The 20,823-nt window shown below is 36.0% G+C and overlaps 1 protein-coding gene across 1 annotated transcript in view; it reads left to right on the top strand.

Moving 5' to 3' along the window:
• Positions 1-9,232: 9,232 nt before the first annotated feature.
• Positions 9,233-20,823, top strand: part of LOC114285062 (two pore calcium channel protein 1A) — a 97,301-nt gene continuing 85,710 nt past the window's right edge. Inside the window, exons 1-3 of the mRNA XM_082878950.1 lie at positions 9,233-9,505; positions 16,305-16,448; positions 16,845-16,952. Of these exons, the coding sequence (XP_082735076.1) occupies positions 9,356-9,505; positions 16,305-16,448; positions 16,845-16,952 (402 nt within the window). The 5' untranslated portion in view covers positions 9,233-9,355. The remainder of the gene's footprint in view (positions 9,506-16,304; positions 16,449-16,844; positions 16,953-20,823) is intronic.

The raw sequence follows: 20,823 nt of genomic DNA, 5'->3' as shown, positions 1-20,823 counted from the left end.
TAGCGGTGGATTCGAACACTCGAACACTATAAGGAATTTTTCACAACCGAACTTCACTATTCTTTTATATTTATTTGTCATTTTCATGAAATTTATATCATCAACCTTCTTCGATCAAGTGTGTATATATATATGTTATATTATTTTAAACACTATAATCAATACATTTCCTTTGGATTGACACATAGGCCTCATTTTGGAGCATTCTCTTTTAGTAATTTTTTGATTTTTAACTAAAATATAAGATAAAAAGTTAGTAAGTTTAGAATATTTTTTTGACTTTTTTATGAAAAAAGTGAAAAAAAATTTAGAAAAAAAAGAAGAAAACCTTTGACTTTTTTTGTTTAGTTTGTTAACTTTTTAGCTTTTCTACAGACTTTGGTCCTTTCCATTTCATATATGTGATGGAAAATTTCCATTACATATTTAGGCCAAGTTTGGGAAGAGTAAATAAGTGTACTTTTTAACTTTTTATGAAATATGGGTTGGATTTGGGTTGAGTTTGAAGTGATGTGTTAGAGAGGTGATGTGACATAAATGAGATGATGTGACTTAAATAGGATAGTGACTTTTTGACTTTTTAAATTTTTTGAAAGATGCCAAACTTGACCTTAATGTCTATAAAATAAAAATGCAAATTTATAAGTGATATTTTAGTTTGTAAACTAAGGGTTGGTTTGGGGTGTCCTAAAAAAATGTACTTTTTGTCTTTTTACGAAAAGATGTGCAGAAAAGTAGAGAGGTGATGTGATGGAAAAAAGATAAAAAGATAAAAAGATGGATTATATAAGTTATGCCAAACCTAGCCTAAAATTTGATATTTTCAAACGTGACCTTAATCTTAATCGATAATTTATGGAGTGAGAGTTACTATTTGATTTTAAATAAATAATTTTGGTGTGAAAAAGATGCATCAAATTCTCCTAATTTTGTAAATATTTTTTTCAAAATTAAAAATTACTAAAGAAATTACTTATTTCAATTACTAAAATTTATTTTATAAATTTTTTTCCCAAAACTTTTGTGGAATAAACTTTTGCTTTTTTAACTTCAATAAAAACCAAAAAAAAAAACTTTTCCGATGATTCAGGCTTGAATATCCATCCATGATCTACTACCAGTGGGCCCACGCCGGCAAATCAATCAAAACACGCAAGACAAATTATTTGGTGTTCCCGGGTGTTCGTATTTTTAACTAATTAATATATAATTATTATATATTAAGCGTATGTTATTTGTTAATTTATAAAACTCACTTTCTATATATTAAGCGTATGTTATTTGTTAATTTATAAAACTCACTTTCTATATAAATTTAACTAATTATTATATATTAATATATAAATTTAACTAATTATTATATATTAAGCCTTATAAAACTCACTTTCTATATAAATTTAACTAATTATTATATATTAAGCCTTATAAAACTCACTTTCTATATATAAAATTAACTAATTATTATATATTAAGCGTTATAAAACTCACTTTCTATATAAATTAAACTACATTTTAAAATATCACCCGACTATATTAAAAAACACCAAATAATATCGAGTCAAGATCTTTTCCTTGCACTCTCTTCTTGTAAGACTTTCGGGCTTATTTTTAGGTTTAATTTTGATAATTCAAACTGTTCATATTTTAAGATTTATTCAATATATCATACCTGTAAAAAATCAAGTTGATCGGATATCAAAAAACATTTGTTCGAAAAAATGGAACTAAAAACTATTTTTTTAAAGAATTTAATAAATAATTTTCTGAACAAATACTTTCTGATACAAATATAATATACTGAATAAATTTTAAAATATGAACAATTTAAATTATTAAAATTAAACTTAAAAATGGATCCAAAAATCCTCCTACAAGGGAGGGCAATGGAGGATCCCAATTCAATAATTTCTCCACGCGCAAATGCGTCTTTCCATATCTGTTCGTATTAATTACCACAACCCAACCCCTGTTGGACACGTTTATTGCAAGTTGGTCCCTCGTCCATAAATGCACATTACTAGCCATCATTTCATGTATCGCCAGAGAATTTATTTGGTGTCCTGACACGATCACGTGATGCTTGTCGGTGGAAAATTTTATTTTTATACACTTAATTAGTTTAAGATGCATTTTTTTAATATATATTTATTAATTTGATTATCGATTAATGTTCTTAATCCATACATTTAGGGTGTGTTTGGTAACGTTTACGTTTTCAGTTTATATTTACAAAAATTTTATAAACTGGTTTTTGTTTATTTTTAAAAAAACATAAATTACAAACGCGTTTGGTAATTGACAAAATGTTTAAAAAAATTTAAAAATATAAAAAAGAGTGAGAAATAGCGAGTGGTGGCAAGTGGTGGCGGAAGACGGTAGTGCAAAGTGGTGACAGTGGGTGGTGGGTGGTGGTGGGTGATGGTGGCGGGTGGTAGTGGGTGGTGGTGGTGGTGACGGGTGGTGGATGGTGGTGGCAGGTGGGTGGTGGTGGCGGGTAGGTGGTGGTGAGTGGATGGGTGACGGTAGCGGCGGAAGACGGTGGTGGAAAGTGGTCACGGTGGATGGTGGGTAGCTGGTGGTGGTGGATGGTAGTGGTGGTGGGTGGGTGGGTGATGGTGGCGGGTGGTAGCGAGTGGGGTGGTGGTGGTGGTGGTGGTGGTGGCAGGTAGATGGTGGTGGCGGGTGGTAGTGGTGAGTGGATGGGTGACGGTGGTGGGTGGTGCTAGGTGGTGGAGGGTGGTGATGGTGGGTGGGTGGGTGACGGTGGCGGGTGGTGGGTGGTAACGAGTGGGTGGTAGTGGTGAAGGTGGTGGGTGGTGGATGGTGGTGGCAGGTGGGTGGCGGATGGCGGGTGGTGACGGGTGATGGTAGGTGGTGGGTGATAGTGGCGGGTGGTGGTGGTGGTGGTGGTGGTGGTGGTGGTGGCGGTGGCGGGTGGTAGGTGGTGGTGGTAGGTGAATGGCGGATGGCCGGCGGTGGCGGGTAGGTGGCGGATGGTGGTGGTGGGTGGGTGGGTGGGTGACGGTGGCGGGTGATAGGTGGTAACGAGTGGGTGGTGGTGGTGGTGGTGGGTGGCGGGTGGTGGTGGCAGGTGGGTGGGTGGTGGGTGATGGTGGTGGTGGTGGTGGTGGGTGGTAGGTGGTAGCGGCGGGTGAGTGGCAAGTGGCTGGTGGTGGATGGTGGTGGTGACAGGTGGGTGGCGAGTGGTGGTGGCAAGTAGGTGGTAGTGGCGGGCGGTGGATGGTAGTGGTGAGTGGTGGGTGGTGGTGGGTGGATGGCAGATGGGTGGTGGGTGGTGGGTGGTGGGTTGTGGGTAGTGGTGGTGGTGGTGGTGGTGGTGGCGGCGGAAGACGGTGGTGGAAAATGGTGGCGGGTGGTGGCTAGTGTTGGGTGGTAAAAAAAAAAAAACTGAAAACTCAAAATAGAAACACATTTTTTGTGTTTTCATTTTTTGGCCAAATTTATAAACTGAGACCACTGATTTATAAATCAAAAATTTTACCAAACAAGTTCTTATTTGAGTTTTTAAAATTTTTGTAAATATAAACAGAAAACTGAAAACATAAGTGTTACCAAACGGCACCTTAATATTACAATTACACATTTTATTTATAACCATTATACACACCATTAATCCTTTTTTCATATATTTTTAATTAACTCTACTTCCACATTGACCCACACATGCCCTTGAAGAAAACTTTGGTCCGAAATGAAATTTCTTCGTTGAAGACTTGTATAAAAGACCTCCATTAAACCTCTATTGAAAACCATTATAAATCTTCCAAAATAGTATACTCCTTTCTCACACACAACTAAAATAAAATAATAAATAAATAAACACTTCTAAACATTAATAGAAATAAATTAATCTCCAATACGAATAACATTTTAAAAACATGTGAGTAAATGAAAAAAGCACAAACCAGTTTAATTTTTATTGTACTCTCCTCAAATGGCCTTATTGTTTTATTATAACAAACACAAAATTCTATTATTTTCCCTAATAATAATAATAATAATAATAATAATAATTATAATTATACACATAATTGAAGAGTTTTTTTTAGTAAGTACCAAAAGCAATGGAATAAAGGAGCTTGAGAGCGAAATCAACATCGGATTGTAATTTGGAGATTTAATCATTTGGGTTTGATGGAAAATAAGAGCTCCGAATGTTGTAAAGATCATCAGAGGCTTTCATGGCCTTTGCCAATGCATCTGCTGAGTCTTCACCGTGGTTTTGATTGCTCAAAAGGTTTACATTGAGATTTTTTTATTTTTTAAAAAATGTATATAGAGAATTTTTCCATATAATATTATGGCCCTGTTTGGTAGAGTTTATTTTCAGTTTATTTCAGCTTTTAGCTTAATTTAAGTTATTTTGATGTGTTTGGTTCAGCTTAACAATACAACTTATAGCTTTTTGTAAGTCAAAAATCAACTTATTCTTTAAGTGAGGGAGATGAAGCTTAATTTATAAGTAAAAAATCAGCTTATGTTCACAGCTATAAGTTATAAACTGTTAGGTTATAAGTTATAATTACTTTCCCACAGCTCTACCAAACGGGGCCTATGAGGGTTACTGGATGTCTATTATGATTATTTTTATTTAGGATATAATTTTCATTAAATTAATATTTAATTAAGTGTGTCTTGAGCTAATTAGGTGTGTGGAAATATAATTTTCCCTCTTTTAAGGCTCCGTTTGAAATATTAGTTTGGACTAAAATAGTCATATAAAATAAAATAGATTATTTTAGTTAAATAAGATAAAATGTTACATCTAACTCATAATTATTTTATTTTTTTTCTTAAAAAAAGTTTTAAAAAGTCAAAAATTTATTCCAAACGAGACTTTTTTTTTATCCCATGCTAAAATAGTTAAAAAATCAAAAAGGTAAAAAGCCAACCAAAATCCCAAACGAATCCTTAGTAGTGTTAAATAAGTCAATTTATTAATTTATTTGAATTATATTACATTTTTATTTTTGTAGACATTTATTTATAATAAATAAAAAAAATAAATTTATAAGTCATATTTAAAATAATTCTTAGTGAATATGATAAAATTTATGATTTTGTATTATACGATTGAGAATAAAATTATTTTACGGTACATACCCAAAATGGTCGTGTATTATATATATTCTTAATTATGATTTTTGTATTTTTGGTTTTGAACTATTTAGTGTGTTTGGTTTCAGTTTTTTGAATTTAATTTTTTAGAAATTGTGATTTTTATTTTTGGGAGTTTTTTTGATAAATCCATTTTCTAAGAGGTTTATTCCATCCAACCCATATTCTTTTTGACTATTCCATTAGGTCCAATTTGAGATAAGAAGACCAAAATACCCTTTTCATCTACTTATGTTCCATTTAGTTCACATTATTTTCTTATGTTTCAATAAGTCCTATGGTGACATAATTACCAAAATACCCTTAATGTGAATGTTCACACCGTTAATATAAATGTTTATATCGTCAATGTGTAGGGGTCTGGCTCATGTCGATCCTCGTGGGTGCTCGGAAAAATTCGAGTCGAGTCGGGCCGGCCCACAAGCCAAAAAAACAGACCCGACCCGGCCCGTTGATAATATGAATGCTCACATTGACAAGTTAACATTCACATTGATAGGAGTGTAAAATTGGCCTGCGGCTCGTGGGTGGCTCGAAACCAGCCCGTCGCCCGGGGCCGGCCCGGGCCGGCCCGTTCACAATATGAATATTCACACTGACATATTAACATTAACATTAACATTAACATTAACATTGACAAGAGTGTAAAATTGGCCCATGACCCATGGGAAGCCCGAAGCCCGGGCTCGAGCCCGACTCGGCCCGTTGACAATGTGAATATTCACATTGACATGTTAACATTCACATTGAGAGGAGTGCAAAATTAGCCTGCGGCCTGTGGCCAGCCCGAAACTCGCCTGCGGCTCGTGGGCTGCCCTGGGCGGGCCCGACCCGACCCGTTGATAATGCAAATATTCACATTGACATGTTAACATTCACATTAATAAGAGTATAAAATTAGCCCGCGCCCCGTGGCTGCTCGAAACTAGCCCACGGCCCGTGGGCGTCCCGGGGCGGGCCCGACCCGGCCTGTTGACAATGTGAATATTTACATTGACATATTAACATTCACATTGATAAGAGTGTAAAATTGACTCGCGTCCCATGGGCGGCCCGGGCGCGAGCCCGGTCCGGTCCGTTGACAATGTAAATATTCACATTGACATATTAACATTCATATTGATAAGAGTGTAAAATTGGCCCGTGGCCCGTGGGCGGCCCGAAGCCCGCCGCTGCCTAGGACGGGCCCGGCCCGGCTTGTTGACAATGTGAATATTCACATTGACATATTAACATTAACATTGATAAGAGTGTAAAATTAGCCCGTGACCCGTGGGCAACCCGAAGCCCGGTCCCGGGCCGACGCGGGCCCGACCCGTTGACAACGTGAATATTCACATTGACATGTTAACATTCACATTGATAAAGTGTAACATTAGCCCGTGCCCCGTGGCTGCCCGAAACACGCCCACGGCCCGTGGACAGCCCAAGGCGGGCCCGGCCCGGCCTGTTGACAATGTGAATATTCACATTGACATGTTAACATTCACATTGATAAGAGTGTAAAATTGACTCGCGTCCCATGGGCGGCCCGAGGTGGCTCGGGTTTGGGTCCGGGATTATCCCGAGCCGCGGGCGAGCTTCGGGCAGCGGACAAGTTTTACATTTCTATCAATGTTAATGTTAACATGTCAATGTGAATATTCACATTGTCACGGGTCGGGCCAAGCCCGCCTCGGGCTGCGATCGGGCTTCGGGCCGCCCACGGGCTGTGGGCCAATTTTACACTCCTATCAATGTGAATGTTAACATGTCAATGTGAATATTCACATTGTCAACGGGCCGGGCCCGCCCTGGCCCGAGGTCGGGCTTCGGGCTGCCCATGGGTCACGGGCCAATTGTACACTCTTATCAATATGAATGTTAACATGTCAATGTGAATATTCACATTGTCATCAGGCCGGGCTGGGCCTGTCTCGGGCCGCCCACGGGCCGTGGATGGGTTTCGGGCAGCCACAGGGCGCGGGCTAATTTTACACTCCTATCAATGTGCATGTTAACATGTCAATGTGAATATTCACATTGTCACGGGTCGGGCCAAGCCTGCCTCGGGCTACGGTCGGGCTTCGGGCCGCCCACGGGCTGCAGACCAATTTTACACTCTTATCAATGTGAATGTTAACATGTCAATGTGAATATTCACATTGTCAACGGGCCGGGCCGGGTCCGTCCCGGGCCGCGGCCGGGCTTTTGGCCGTTCATGGGCCGCGGGCCAATTTTATACTCTTATCAATGTGAATGTTAACATGTCAATGTGAATATTCACATTGTCGACGGGCCGGACCGGGCCGGCCTCGGGCCGCCCATGGACCGCGGGCGGGTTTCACGCGCGCCACGGGACGGGGGCCAATTTTACACTCCTATTAATGTGAATGTTAACATGTCAATGTGAATATTCACATTGTCAACGGGCCGGGCCAGGCCGAGTCAGGCCAGCCCTAGGCTGCTGTCTAGTTTTATACTCTTATCAATGTGAATGTTAACATTGACATGTTAACATTCACATTGTCAACAGGCCGGGCCGGGCCCGCCCACGAGCAGTGGGCGGGTTTCGGGCAGCTACGAGGCGCGGGCTAATTTTACACTTCTATCAATGTGAATGTTAACATGTCAATGTGAATATTCACATTGTCAACGGGCTGGGTCGGGCCCGCCCCGGGCTGCGGGCGGGCTTTTGCCCGCCCATGGGCCGCGGCCTAATTTTATACTTTTATCAATGTGAATGTTAACATGTCAATGTGAATATTCACATTGTCAACGGGTCGGGCCGGGCCCGCCCCGGACCGCCCATGGGCCGCGGGCCGGTTTCGCGCCGCCACAGGACGGGGGCCAATTTTACACTCCTATTAATGTGAATTTTAACCTGTTAATGTGAATATTCACATTGTCAACGGGCCGGGCCCGCCCTGGCTCGGGGGCGGGCCGCCCACGGGCCAATTTGCATTCCTACAAATGTGAATTTTAAAATATAAATGTTCACATTATTAAATTGCTAATCGTTGAAAAAATATTTATAAGGGTATCAAAATTAAATATAAGGGCATAAGTGTCCAAGAAAATAGTGTAAATTAAGAAAATGGACTTTATGGAATAAAACTATACATACATGGGACTAAATGGGTTAAAAAATTCATTCATGGACTTCTTGGGTTAAAACACTTCTAAATTAGACTTATCAATAAAAATCTTTCTTTTTATTTTTAAATTTTTAGTAAATATTTTTAAAATTTTAAGCAATTTTTAAAAAATTTTTTTTAGATGCACCTTACTTAGATATATCTACATACTAAAAAATCTGTGAAAAAATATTTTTAAAAATTAATAAATACACAAAATATGAAAAATATATTGAATTTTTATTTTTTTTTGTATTTTTTGTATTTATTAATTTTTTTTTCACAAATATTATAATTTTTAAGTGTATTTATGTTAGGTGTGTCTAAAAATTTAAAACAATTTCTCAAAATATTAAGAAAATTCATTGAAAATAAAAATACGAAAAATAAAAAAATAAAATATTTTGAAAAATATTTTCTGAAAACTAAAATCAAAACCAAATAAGCTGTTAGTTATGATATTATTTTGCTTATAATCTAATTTCTTTTGTTATGTTATGATATCATTTTGGTTTTGATTGAAAGACTGGGTTGTTATACTATTTAGTTATAATTTATATATTTTTAATTATAATTTTATAATATTGAATTATACAATTTAGGCTCGTCCATGAAGAATTTTTTTAATTTTTTAATTAGTTGACTAAATTAGTTTTTTTTAACTAGTTGACTAAATTACTATTTTTTTTTAAGAATTTTTGTTTGACTTTTTTTTTATAAAAAATAAATAAAATAATTATAATTTAAACCTAACATTTTATTTTATTAACTTATTTAATTTTATATTTTTTAAATCTCAATTTAAAAGGAAAAGTGATAAGAAAAATCATTCAATATTTTTAAAATATATTAATCATAATATTATAAAATATTACACATTTATATTTTAAGATTACTAAATAATTATCCAACTTATAATACTAATAAAATAACATGGTTGAGTTGTGATGGGTCGGGACATGGCCACATGCCCCCGTACCACGGAATAATTTTTACTCAAATATACATTTAAAAATTGAATTCGTGATTGTGCTCTGGACTCTTGTACTAAAAAAAGTCTATTGTGTTCAATCTTTCACTAAAGAAGAAAGAAGGAGAAGATGGAGAAAGCTCTGCTCGGTCATGAAAGCAGTGGCGGTGGTAGCAGTAGTAGTAGAAGAAGTAGAGATGCATCAGCTCTGTTCCGTCGAAGGTCAGAGGCTATCACACATGGTTCTCCATATCAGAAGGCCGCTGCACTTGTGGATCTGGTTTGTCTATTCTGTTCATCTTCTTTTTTATTAACCTCCCATTTCAATAATCGCACCGATTTTTTATGTTTTAACATTACTCTTTCGTTGACTTTTTTTGTCTACATGAGATTACCTTTGTATTCTCAATGATGAAATGACATTCTTCCAAAATATAAAAATGTATTTTTTTTAAGTCCAATTATTTTTGGGTGATTTATCACCGGCCAGTAGAATTTTTTTTGTTTTATGATGTGTTTGGTTGGGATTTGAGGAAGGATTTGAAAGAAGAATAAAAAAGATAATAAACTTAAATTTTATTAGTTTCACACAATTTTTTCTTTTTTCTTTCCAAATCTCCTGACAAAACACTGCGTGAAGGGAGCACAGAAAATGCTAAACTTTTAAAAAATGATTATTTTTTTACCCAAGTTCGGAAGAAATTAGTGAAAAAAAATTCATGATTTTTAATGCTTTATATCAATTGTTTCATAGAATTTTTTGACTACACAGGCCATTAGTTAGTGTATAATTTATTATTGCTTGATTAAAAAAAAAAATACTAATAACATTTACATATCAAATCAATGGAATTGATAGTTTGGGCATATATATATATATATATTATAGGAATGATTATTTTTTAAAAAAATGGGCAAATTACAAACACCTCTCGAGATTTGGTGAAAATACGATTGGTTGAAAATACAGATTCCCTGAGGTTTGAGAAATTACAAATTGTCCCTGAGGGTTAAATTTGCATAACAAATTAGGGGGAATCTGTATAAAAATAAAATTTGTAGAAGGTGGGATGTAATTTCTCAAACCTCAGGAGAATTTGTATTTTCACCAAACCTTGAGGGGTGTTTGTAATTTACCCAAAAAAAACCGGTTGAACAAGTAAATCGATCCAGATCATTCCAAACTGTATGGTTTGGTACCCTTTTTTTACAGAGTGGTTAGGTTCCAAGTAATTATTATAGGATATGTGTGGAATATAGGGATTTTGTTCAAAATTGCTAAAATATTGGTGTGTTGATGCTAGAGATTAGTAAATCAATCCAGATTGTTCCAAACTTCATGGTTTGGTTCAGTTTTTTTTAGAAGGGTTAGGTTCCAAGTATTTAAGAACTGTTACTTATGGTTTGGTTTCTGAATTAAGGCTTGAAAGAAAAGAATAAACCGAACCGTCCTGTATTTTAAGATTTGTACACTTAGGCCATGTTTGATTCATAAGACTGATAGTGAGGTATTAATAATCCTATCAAATTAGTGTGGTATTCACTATTCCACCCCTGCCCCATTACCAATAATCCTACAAATTTGTTGGATTAATTATCCATTGGATTAATAATCCTAAACCAAAATGTCAAAACAAACATAAGATAATTGGGCCAACAGATTAATAATCTCAATCCCATGTTTTAATCATTCCAATCAAACATGCCATCAAATTATTAAAAGTTGTATAATATGGAGAATTTTATGTGTCTTTACACAATATATAAAAGTTGGTTAGGAGAATAACACAATTTTAAGTATGCTTGTCAATTTTTTGGAACACTTTTATGGGTAGAAACAATTTTTTTATTGAATTAAATTTTCTAGTTTGGAGCGGTAGAATTGAATTGGAACCAAACCATTTTTTGCAGTTTGGTTTTGGTTTGCTTCCACAGGTTATGCTGTTTGGTTTGCTTTCCTAAATTTTTGTAACCGTATAGAATAGTTTGGTTCTTGGTTCACCTTAAAATCAAGTCAAACCAGTCTATGAACACCACTACTTGGTGCCTTGGCTGGTGCTGGGCTTAGGCCTCGTTTGGGAACAGGCTAATTTAGTAACTTTTTGGCTAATTGGCTAAAAAGGTAGGTAAAAAAAACTTGTATGTTTGGGATGACTTTTTGACTAATCACGAAAAGCTGTGCAAAAAGTAGAGAGAAGCCGTAATTGTTGACTTTTTGGTATGACTAATTGGCTAATTGGCTAATTTAGTAACTTTTTGGCTTTTTGGCTAAAACAGAGCCTTCCCAAACGAGGCCTTAGTCAAGCCCTGAATTCGATGACCCCAAACCGTGAACAGTAACTTAAGGTGATAGGTGACAAATAATTTTTAAAGATTCATTTATTCATTAAATATTTAAAGTGCTGTGATTAGTTTTGAAAACTTATTACTTCAGATTTATGGTTATGTACCATCACTATAGAATGGTCTGGTGACCCCACACCCACCCTGTACAAGGATGCATACAAACATTTTCCAAATGGTCCATAAAGCAATAAAGTTATGAAAATTACAATCATCCTAAGGCTTACAAACCAAGCCTCCCAAATAAAAGAAATACATGAGTTTAACTGAAGAAAGAAAATATCTGGGACCATTCATAACGGCTCCACGTCCCATATCAAAACATAGGGCAGGAACCCTACTCGGAGTGAGTAATATCCCACGCCCCTCTTTTTCTAAAATAAATGATAAGTCTAAAAGAAGTTGTAGTCTTAAGAGTTCACTATTACAGATATTACTACAAAATATCTAAATACAAAAGTGATGCTTCAAAACTTGAAAAAGCTCAATCCCGTCCCCACGACTTGTTTCTTGAAAAGGAAGGGGTGAGTTAACTAGCACAATACAGAATGATCTTCTGCAAACTTATATGCTATTATGGTGCACAATGGTGTTAAGTGTGCAGATAATTTCTATGTACCGAGCTAACAAATAAGGAAGATACAAAATCAGCAATTAATATATAAATGATGGAATGTTGATCTATGAAAGGTGAATGATGTAAAGTGTATGAATTGTGATAGTTAAATAAAATAAAACCAACATCCGATTAATTCCTCATAAATGAGTTTTGTGGTTTCATAAACACACATGCATACTACACCACGCCCCTTGGGTTTGCGTGACACCAATTCCATGTGTTTCCCAAGGAGAAGTCATGTGATATTCCAATTTTCTTTGGTTGCTAGCCAGAAGGACCCATGGTTCCCATAGGCCAAGTTTTGGATCTTTCACTCAGGAGCTTGAAATCCAAGTTGCTTTATGTTAGAATAGAAATAGTGTTACTTATATTTTATTCTTATTTATTTTCTCTTGATTAGTGTAATGGGCTGGCCCATAATTTATGCTTTATGGCACTCCTGTAATTACTCATTATGATCAATATAAAAGGGGATGAGATCTAACTCATTCCCTAACTTTCTCTCTTCTCTAAACTTACACTTTATTCCACTAACCGACTCACACAAAATTCCTACCATGCCAAGTAGTGTCCAATATGAAAATCAAACCCACATATGGTTATTCAATTCAATTTTAACAATTCCTCATGAAGAGTGATGAATGATATTCCAAGACATGATTCATGTGATTTAATAAACATGTTCCAGCAACAATTCTAATATGAGAGATAAATTTAATTCTCAACATATGCCCTAACTTAGTCAAGGGTTTTTCACTAAAGTGTTCCAAACACAAATTCATTAAACACCAATCATCAATCTACCACCAATTGCCTGAATGATCTATGAAATGAGAATAACGTACACAAATACAACTACACCTTGACTATAGCATGATGAACAACAATGCATGTAAAAGAAACTAAAAAAAATACACAATGACATATAAAGAGAGAGAAGAGAACTCTCTACCTCAAAAACAAAGGAGAGAGAAAAGCCCTAGGTATGGAACTCGACGAAATGAAGAATGTAGCCCTTGTTGAGATCTACAACTTTGATTCTTGGATGGAAGACTAATTCTCACTCTAGGTAGGTTGAATCTAAGCTTGAAGGTGTTGACAATGGTGAATTGAAATGTATAGAGAGAAGGGAGAAAAGAGAGAAATAGCGATTATAGAGAGTGTAAAGTGGATAGTGATATCTCTGGCAGAAATTCGTGCCTAAATACAAAAAAGAGTGTCCAAATGAGTGAAGGACAGTGGGCCATGTTGCCTGAATCTAAGTTGAAACCATTGCACTACTCGAGCTCTCTAATCTCCCAGTTTCTGCACTCTACTGAAGAAGAAGAAGTTGCAAAGTCCAATAGACCACTCGAGTGGTCAAACCACCGCTCTAGCGGTGAGCTTAGGGTCATAGCATGAAATCTTTACAGCAAAAAGTCTTGCAAACAACTCAATATCACTCAAGCGATCAACCCACTGCTCGAGTGACCATCCTGGCGTTCTAGTGTAAGAATTGAGTGAAAGCTCTAGTTCAAAACCCCAACAACTCTCACCAATCACAAGAGTGAGATATAATGCAATAAATGAAATGAACGAAGAATATTAAAAAAATGCAACATAATACTAATTCCTATAGTTTTAAGAAGTAGCGATTGATGGTATAAATCTATGTTATTTTTCTTTTTATCATTGTCTCCTCTAAGTTATTTTTTTAAACTTATAATGTGTTTTAGGTTCTTTTGTATATTAACATTATGTTTGGATCTAGGATTTGGGTGGGTCCCAAATCCTAGATCCAAACACAACCAAGTATTTTAAAAATCTTCTTCTTCAATGCTATCAGTATGGAGACAGTGGTTTAGTGATTTGTAGTGGTTGTTTGCTGACAATTTTTTCTGTACTTCATTATTTCAGATTTGGATAAATTGCTTGCCCTAATTACTGAGTTTGTGAAATGAGAAAGGATGATAAACTAAGATCTTTAGAAAGAGACAAGGGATGATGTGAAGAGAATTTACATACATAAAAATGTATGTAATAAGTGAAAAGTATATAAAAAAAAAATTTCTCAGAACATGATATAGATTGTGAGGTTTCAATGTTCAAAAACTAATTAATATATGCAGCAGGAAATCAAGAAGAAATATAACTAAAACATAGAAAAACCTTATGCTTTTAACTACCCCACAATCAAAATTTGTTTTTGTGCATCACTTTGGTTTGTTATTTAGCTGCTCAGATGCTTTGATACAATATAGATAAATGTGTTAAAAATAAAAATAAAAAATGATTCTCATGATTCAATCTTTAGCTGTTATATCTCTTAGCTGCAGAGAAGATTGAAGATCAATTGGCAGTGAGGATTTGTGTTGTTGGTCTAGCAGTGAGAAGATTGAAGTTACACATAAGCCATGTGATATCCTAAGACAAAAGAGAGCGGAGGAGAGAATTGAGAGATAGAGAGGAGAAAGGGAAAGTAGGAATGGAGGCAGAGGAAAATAAAGAGAAATTTGTAAAGGATTCCATGTGTCCCTCTTAATTTTTGCTCTGTTAACTTCTTTAAAAGTGATAGACAAAGGGCGTACATTGACACAATTTTCAAAACATAAAATCATGGTTTTCCATCTTTGAAATAAATCATGGTTTTCCGTCTTTGAAATCCAAATCCTAACATGCTTTCCAAGCTTTCTACCTTAACCTACCATGGTGACCAGTATATTCAAAGGGGTGGGTTGAAACATTACCTCTTGAAGCCTTGTAAGTGGATGAGATGAAGATGAGAGGTGGTTAGTCCAATATGTTGAGACGCTTTCTTTCAAGCTTCAAGCTCCAAACCAAGGTGGACTTCAAGCTCCTCCAACGGCTTCTCCAAGCCTTCTGATGAGCTTCCAAGTGACAATGGTCAAGTTTATGAGGCTGGGTTATATGTATGAGAGGTGTTCTTGTAATGTCCAAGTAACAAAATGGGAGAAAATCAACATAGGGGGAAGGGGGTTGACTTTCAGCAATGGAAGATTTTTGGGTGAGGCTGTTTTTATGGTCGCTTTAAGGGGTGAAATGAAATGGAAATGCATGCCAAACGCACATCTCAAAGATGCCCAACTTGGTCCCCAAATTGGCTGGGACAAGTGTGCACTTTGACTGGCCAAAGGAGGAGAGAGGGCAAGCCTTACACTTGTATTAGATATTCAAAATATACATAGCATGCTCACATGGGGCTAGGGCGGCCCACCAAAGTAGGCAAGAGGAGAGGAAGCTTCCATGCAATTTCCTTTCCACTTTAATTAAAAAATCAGTAAATGTTTTGGGGGGCAAGTTGGCATCTAATAGATCTTGAATTAAATTATTTAGAGCATGTAAGTTTGATAATACACTTGATTTAATTCACTAGTTTCATTTTTCAAGTTTCCAACATAAAATAAAATTTTTATAACCAAAATATTGATAAAGTAATTAATGAATTAATTAATAATAATAAAAATACAAATTTCCAGGTCTTCACACACTAAGGGATGGTTTGGGATGATTTAAATATGTGGACTTTTTGACTTTTTATGAAATATGGGTTGGATTTGAAGTGATGTAATAGAGAGGTGATGTGACTTAAATATGATAGTAACTTTTTGACTTTTTTAGGTTATGACAAAGAAGGCCTAAGTGTAATTTACCCTAACTGATAGGATAAGAGCTTTCCAGGAGTTTCATTAAGGAAAGAACTGTAGCACACCAAACACAAAACTTGAAGCATACTATTCCAATATAACAAATTTAATAGTGTAGATGAGAACTTTTTGTAATATTGTGGATAATTAATGATAGACTTTTTCAGATAAAGGTCACTCTTGTATTTAGGAAGCACACCAACTTATAAAACTATGTTGGTGTTTACAAGGCTTTTCCTTTTATATGGTGCTTTATAGTATGTGGCTTGCTACATCCCCATTCTTCTTCCTCATGCTGGAATGATCCACATTCCAAGTACCGTTGTCTACAAGTAAGTTCAGGGGAAGATTAGTTTTCTAAAGCTATTTGTTGAATGCTTATGGAAACTTCTTGTATGGTAACATTTTTTTATTTTTTCTTTATTGCTTAGGGAATTGTTAGTCACCCTGATCAATTAATTGCATTTTTTCAGGCTGAAGATGGTGTTGGTCTGCCAGAGCAAATTCTTGATCAGTCAAGTTTTGAAACAGCTGCAAAATTCTACTTCATATTTACTCGATTTGATATCCTTTGGTCCCTTAATTATTTTGCTTTGATAGTTCTAAATTTCCTTGAGGTTAGTGTAGTTTATGTTATTTCTGTATTTTTAAATTTTTTTTTTTTCTTGCCTTCTATGTACTGTTACAGGGGCTTTTAAAATACGTAACAAGGTTTTTTGTTCATTCTCTATTCTTTTAGAGTCGTGCTACAGGCCTCGAATATTGAGGCGCGAATCTGCCTCGAATTTGTTTAACCGATCGTCTGGCTGGTCGTCCGGCAAAGAGGTTGATTGCCGCGGTAGACAAGTGCTTCACCCGGTCATCCGGGTGGTTGTTCGGCCGGTCGACCGGTGACCACAAATTCACGCCATTCGTGCCTGAAGCTCTCGAGGCCTGAAGCATTAGTGATTCTTTTATAATCAGTCAATGATGAAGTTTTTATTGAGATAACTTAGTTTGTTTAACCTGTACAGAAACCATTGTGGTGTGATGAGCATTCTGCATATTCTTGCAATAATAGAGAGTACTACTTTCTAGGACAGTTGCCATACTTAACTGGTGCGGAGTCTCTTGTTTATGAGGTAAAAGTTATTTTCCAAATCAATGATGTGAAAAGAATTAATTATTACGGTGGCACGAATTCTCATTCTTTCACAGAATATGTAATTTATTGTGAAGTATTGAATGATAATAATGGGTTATGATTGGTAAATAACCGTTGCCTGCTCATTACCACTAGGTTAGGTGAACGTCTTTAAATGCTTTTGAAATTGAAGTCAGGCAAAAAAGAATTGTTATACTACGTCTATTTTTGCTGTTGTTTTCTGGGCAATCAATGATATATCTCTATAATTCATAGCTGTATTACATATAAGTAATTTGTAGCATGTGATGAATTTTTTGATGAAGGAAATCTGAATAGAGTTGAATATGAATGTTGTAGTTCTTATTTGATGAGGTTGCTTTTACTTTAAAATTTTAGATGGACTTAAAATGGTGAGTCATGGGTGATTTTGTCAGAATTCTGAAAACATTGTACTCCCTCCGTCCCATTTTGTTGGTCCACTATTCCATTTTGGGATGTCCTAAAATGATAGTCCCATTTGAAAAGTCAAAGGCAAAAACATTTGATCTACCCATTTTGAGTAATTATAAATATATTAAAAACTTGAAAAGATAGGGGCATTAGTGGAAAAATAAATTGAAATTTAAATTCAAGTATTTGCATGCTCTCTTAAAAAGTTGGAATCCCCAAAAAGGACTTCTGGTAAGGTTATTACAAGGTTATTGAAAATCGAAATAGGAAAATTTTAACCTAATTACAGTAAGAAAGATTGCTAATACTAAAAATATAATACAACTTACAAACTTATGAGGTGAGCATTGAGAGTTTGTCGAGCATAAACTGGAAGCGGGTAGAAGTGTGAGTCTTAGTAAAGAAACTAGCAACTTGAAAGGCAGACGAGACAAACGGGAAAGAGATAGTGCTAGACTGAAGATGGTGACGCACACGTGACAGTCAATCTCGATATGTTTAGTTGCTCATGGAACACGAAATTGTGCGCAATCTGAATAGTACTCTAGTTTTCACAGTAAAGAGAAATGGGAGATGATGAAGAAATGCCCAATTCAACAAGAAGCCAACAAAGCAAGATGAGTTCAGCAGTCGCATGGGCCATAGCTTGATACTCAATCTCAGTAGTAAACTGAGCAATAAAAAATTGCCTCTTGCTCTTATGGGATATGTGGGAATCACCAAGAAAAACACATAAGGCAGTAGTACACTTGCGATCAGAAATATCACCAGCTCAATTAGCATCGACTTAGGCCTGAAGAGTCAGAGAAGAAGTAGAAGTCAAAAGTAAATCTTGAAAGATAGTCCCATGTACATACCGCAAAACTCGAAGTAAAGCAGCCCAATGAGTAGTGTGTGGAGCGAAAAAAAACTGACTAACCACATGTATGGCATAAGTAATATTGGGATGAGTCATAGTGAGGTAGGCCAAACAACCAACCAACTTCCGATCCAAAGTAGGATCCTCAAGAGGAACATCATCAACAGTTGAGAACATAACATGAAGTTCAATTGGTGTATTAGTTGTCTTAGTGTCAGTCAAGGTTGTTAAAATCGGGATCCTAAGTAGGATCGGTGAGAGGGTTTGGTGGATCGGATCATAAGATTGGATCGAGAATCGTAAGATCCTATTTTCTATTAAAAAAAAGATAAAAATTAAAATTAAAATGATACATACTAAAAATAAGGTGAAAAATCATAAAATCTACGATCCTACTTGCGATCCTACCTACGATCCTACACGATTCCATGCGATCCTACACGATCCTTCTTGCGATCCTGTTATAACATCGATCCTACAACGATCTGGATCGTTTTGGCAAAGTAGGATCGTAGGATCGTACGATCCTACGATTCGGATCGCGATTTTAACAACCATGGTGTCAGTGAGATAGGCACAATGGATAACCTTTTTAGCAGACTTAGCTGGAGACAAAAAAATAGCCTTTTGGAGAAGATAGCACTTCAATACGAAAAAAGTATCATAGAGTGCCCAAATCCTTCATCTCAAAAGTATGAAACAGATGGTGTTCAACCATGGTAATGGATGAAGAATCATACCTAGTAATGATCATATCATTAACATATAGAAGCAAAGCAACAAAGCCAACAGAATCATGGGCACTAGGTTAAAAACCAAGCCAAGTAACAACAAATTGAAAACAATAATACTAAGCATGAGGAGGCTATCTAAGGCCATAGAGAGCACGATGGAGATGACAAACATAACTAGAGGGATGAGACTAGCCAGGAGGAGGACGCATGCTAACCTCTTCATTAAGATGCCCATTGAGAAAGACATTCTTAACATCCATCTGAAAAAGAGGCCAATGGCAAATATCAATAACAAATATCAAAGTCTGGATAGAGTTCATCTTGTGTGCATGAGCAAAGGTCTACTTATCGATTGCCATATTCCTCGGGAAAAATTTTGGCAACCAAGCAAGTTAGCTCCAAAGAACCATCTGAGTGAGTTATAACTTTGTAAACCCAATTACAGCCGATGAAGTTATTATTAGGGGCCAAGTGGACCAACTCCTAAATAGAAGTATTAGCAAGAACGGACAACTCATGTTCCATAGCGGATATCCAGCTCGGATCCAGAGAAACCTCCATATGAGACTGAGGCTTAACATAAGAATGAATGGTAGTAAAAAATGCATGGTATGACGAAGAAACACGAGTATTAGAGAAATTCAGTCTTATTGATGGAGTCCTATGGCGAAAGGGATAGCGACGAGGAGGATCAAGGTCAAGATCCATAGAAGCAGGAAGAGGAGCAACATGGTTGAAGGTGACCTGTGGTGGCAAAGCCTTCCTACAAGTATAATCCGACAAGGAAGAACTCTTGACACCTGTAGAAGGAACAAGGGGAGAAGGAGGCAAGAGAGGATAAAAAGTAGAGATAAAACTCATCACAAGGGACATCAATCAAAAATGGGTCAAGATATTTAAATCTCAAGGTCCAAGTAGTCCTTACACTAATTCATATTTGGAGACAGAAATAGAGTGAAAAAATTTGTTATCTAGGTTCAATTATTGATAAGGATGGAGGGGCTAGAGATGATATGACCCATAAAATCAAAATAGGTTGATTTGAGAATGACAAATACTAGTAAAATTAAAAACAAAATTTTATATAGCAGTTATAAAGCCAACGATGGTTTTCTGGGTAGAATATTGGGTAATTAAGAAACAACACGTTAATAAAATGAGTGTAGCTAGTTGCAGATGCTAAAATGGATAAGTGGCAAGATCAGGAAATATAAAATTAGAGTATTCATGAAATCGTATGAGTAGCACCAATTAAAGATAAATTGAGAGAGAACAGATTGAGATGTTTCGATCATGCACAACAAAGAATGGTAGATGCAATTGTAAGTAGGGCTATAAAAACACCAAGCTACCTGTGCTCGACTCATGTTTGGCTCATTGAAGATCAACTTGTTAGGCAAACAAGTTAAGCCTAAACACATTTTGAAACTCATTAATTTTTTGAGTTTGGCTCAAACTCAACTCGATAAGCTTATATAAACTATAAACAAGCAAGCTACAACCCAATTGAGATCAGCTCAAAAACAAGCAAACCTTGAACACATTTTGAAGCTCGTTAAGTTTTCAAACCAAGGTTGAACAACCTAAATTGTAAGGAATAATGATATGATTACTGTAAATAGAAATGTTTTGTTTTTTTTTGTTTTTTTTTGGGGGGGGGGGTGGGGCTTTTTTCTAAACTGGCACAAGAAGTTGTATGTGAATTTATTTAATTTAATTGAATATATAGTCCTATATAGAATAGAATGGCGAAAATGGATCCATATAGCTGCCCCAATCGAGTTGGACAGAAGGCTTGGTTTGATTATTATGTTATTATTGTT

Source organism: Camellia sinensis, chromosome 7, assembly GCF_055761805.1.
Source record: "Camellia sinensis isolate YWXY chromosome 7, ASM5576180v1, whole genome shotgun sequence".
NCBI classification, from domain to species: Eukaryota; Viridiplantae; Streptophyta; class Magnoliopsida; order Ericales; family Theaceae; genus Camellia; species Camellia sinensis.
Note: the sequence above shows the minus strand (reverse complement) of the source record. Positions and strands in the feature narration are given on the sequence as shown.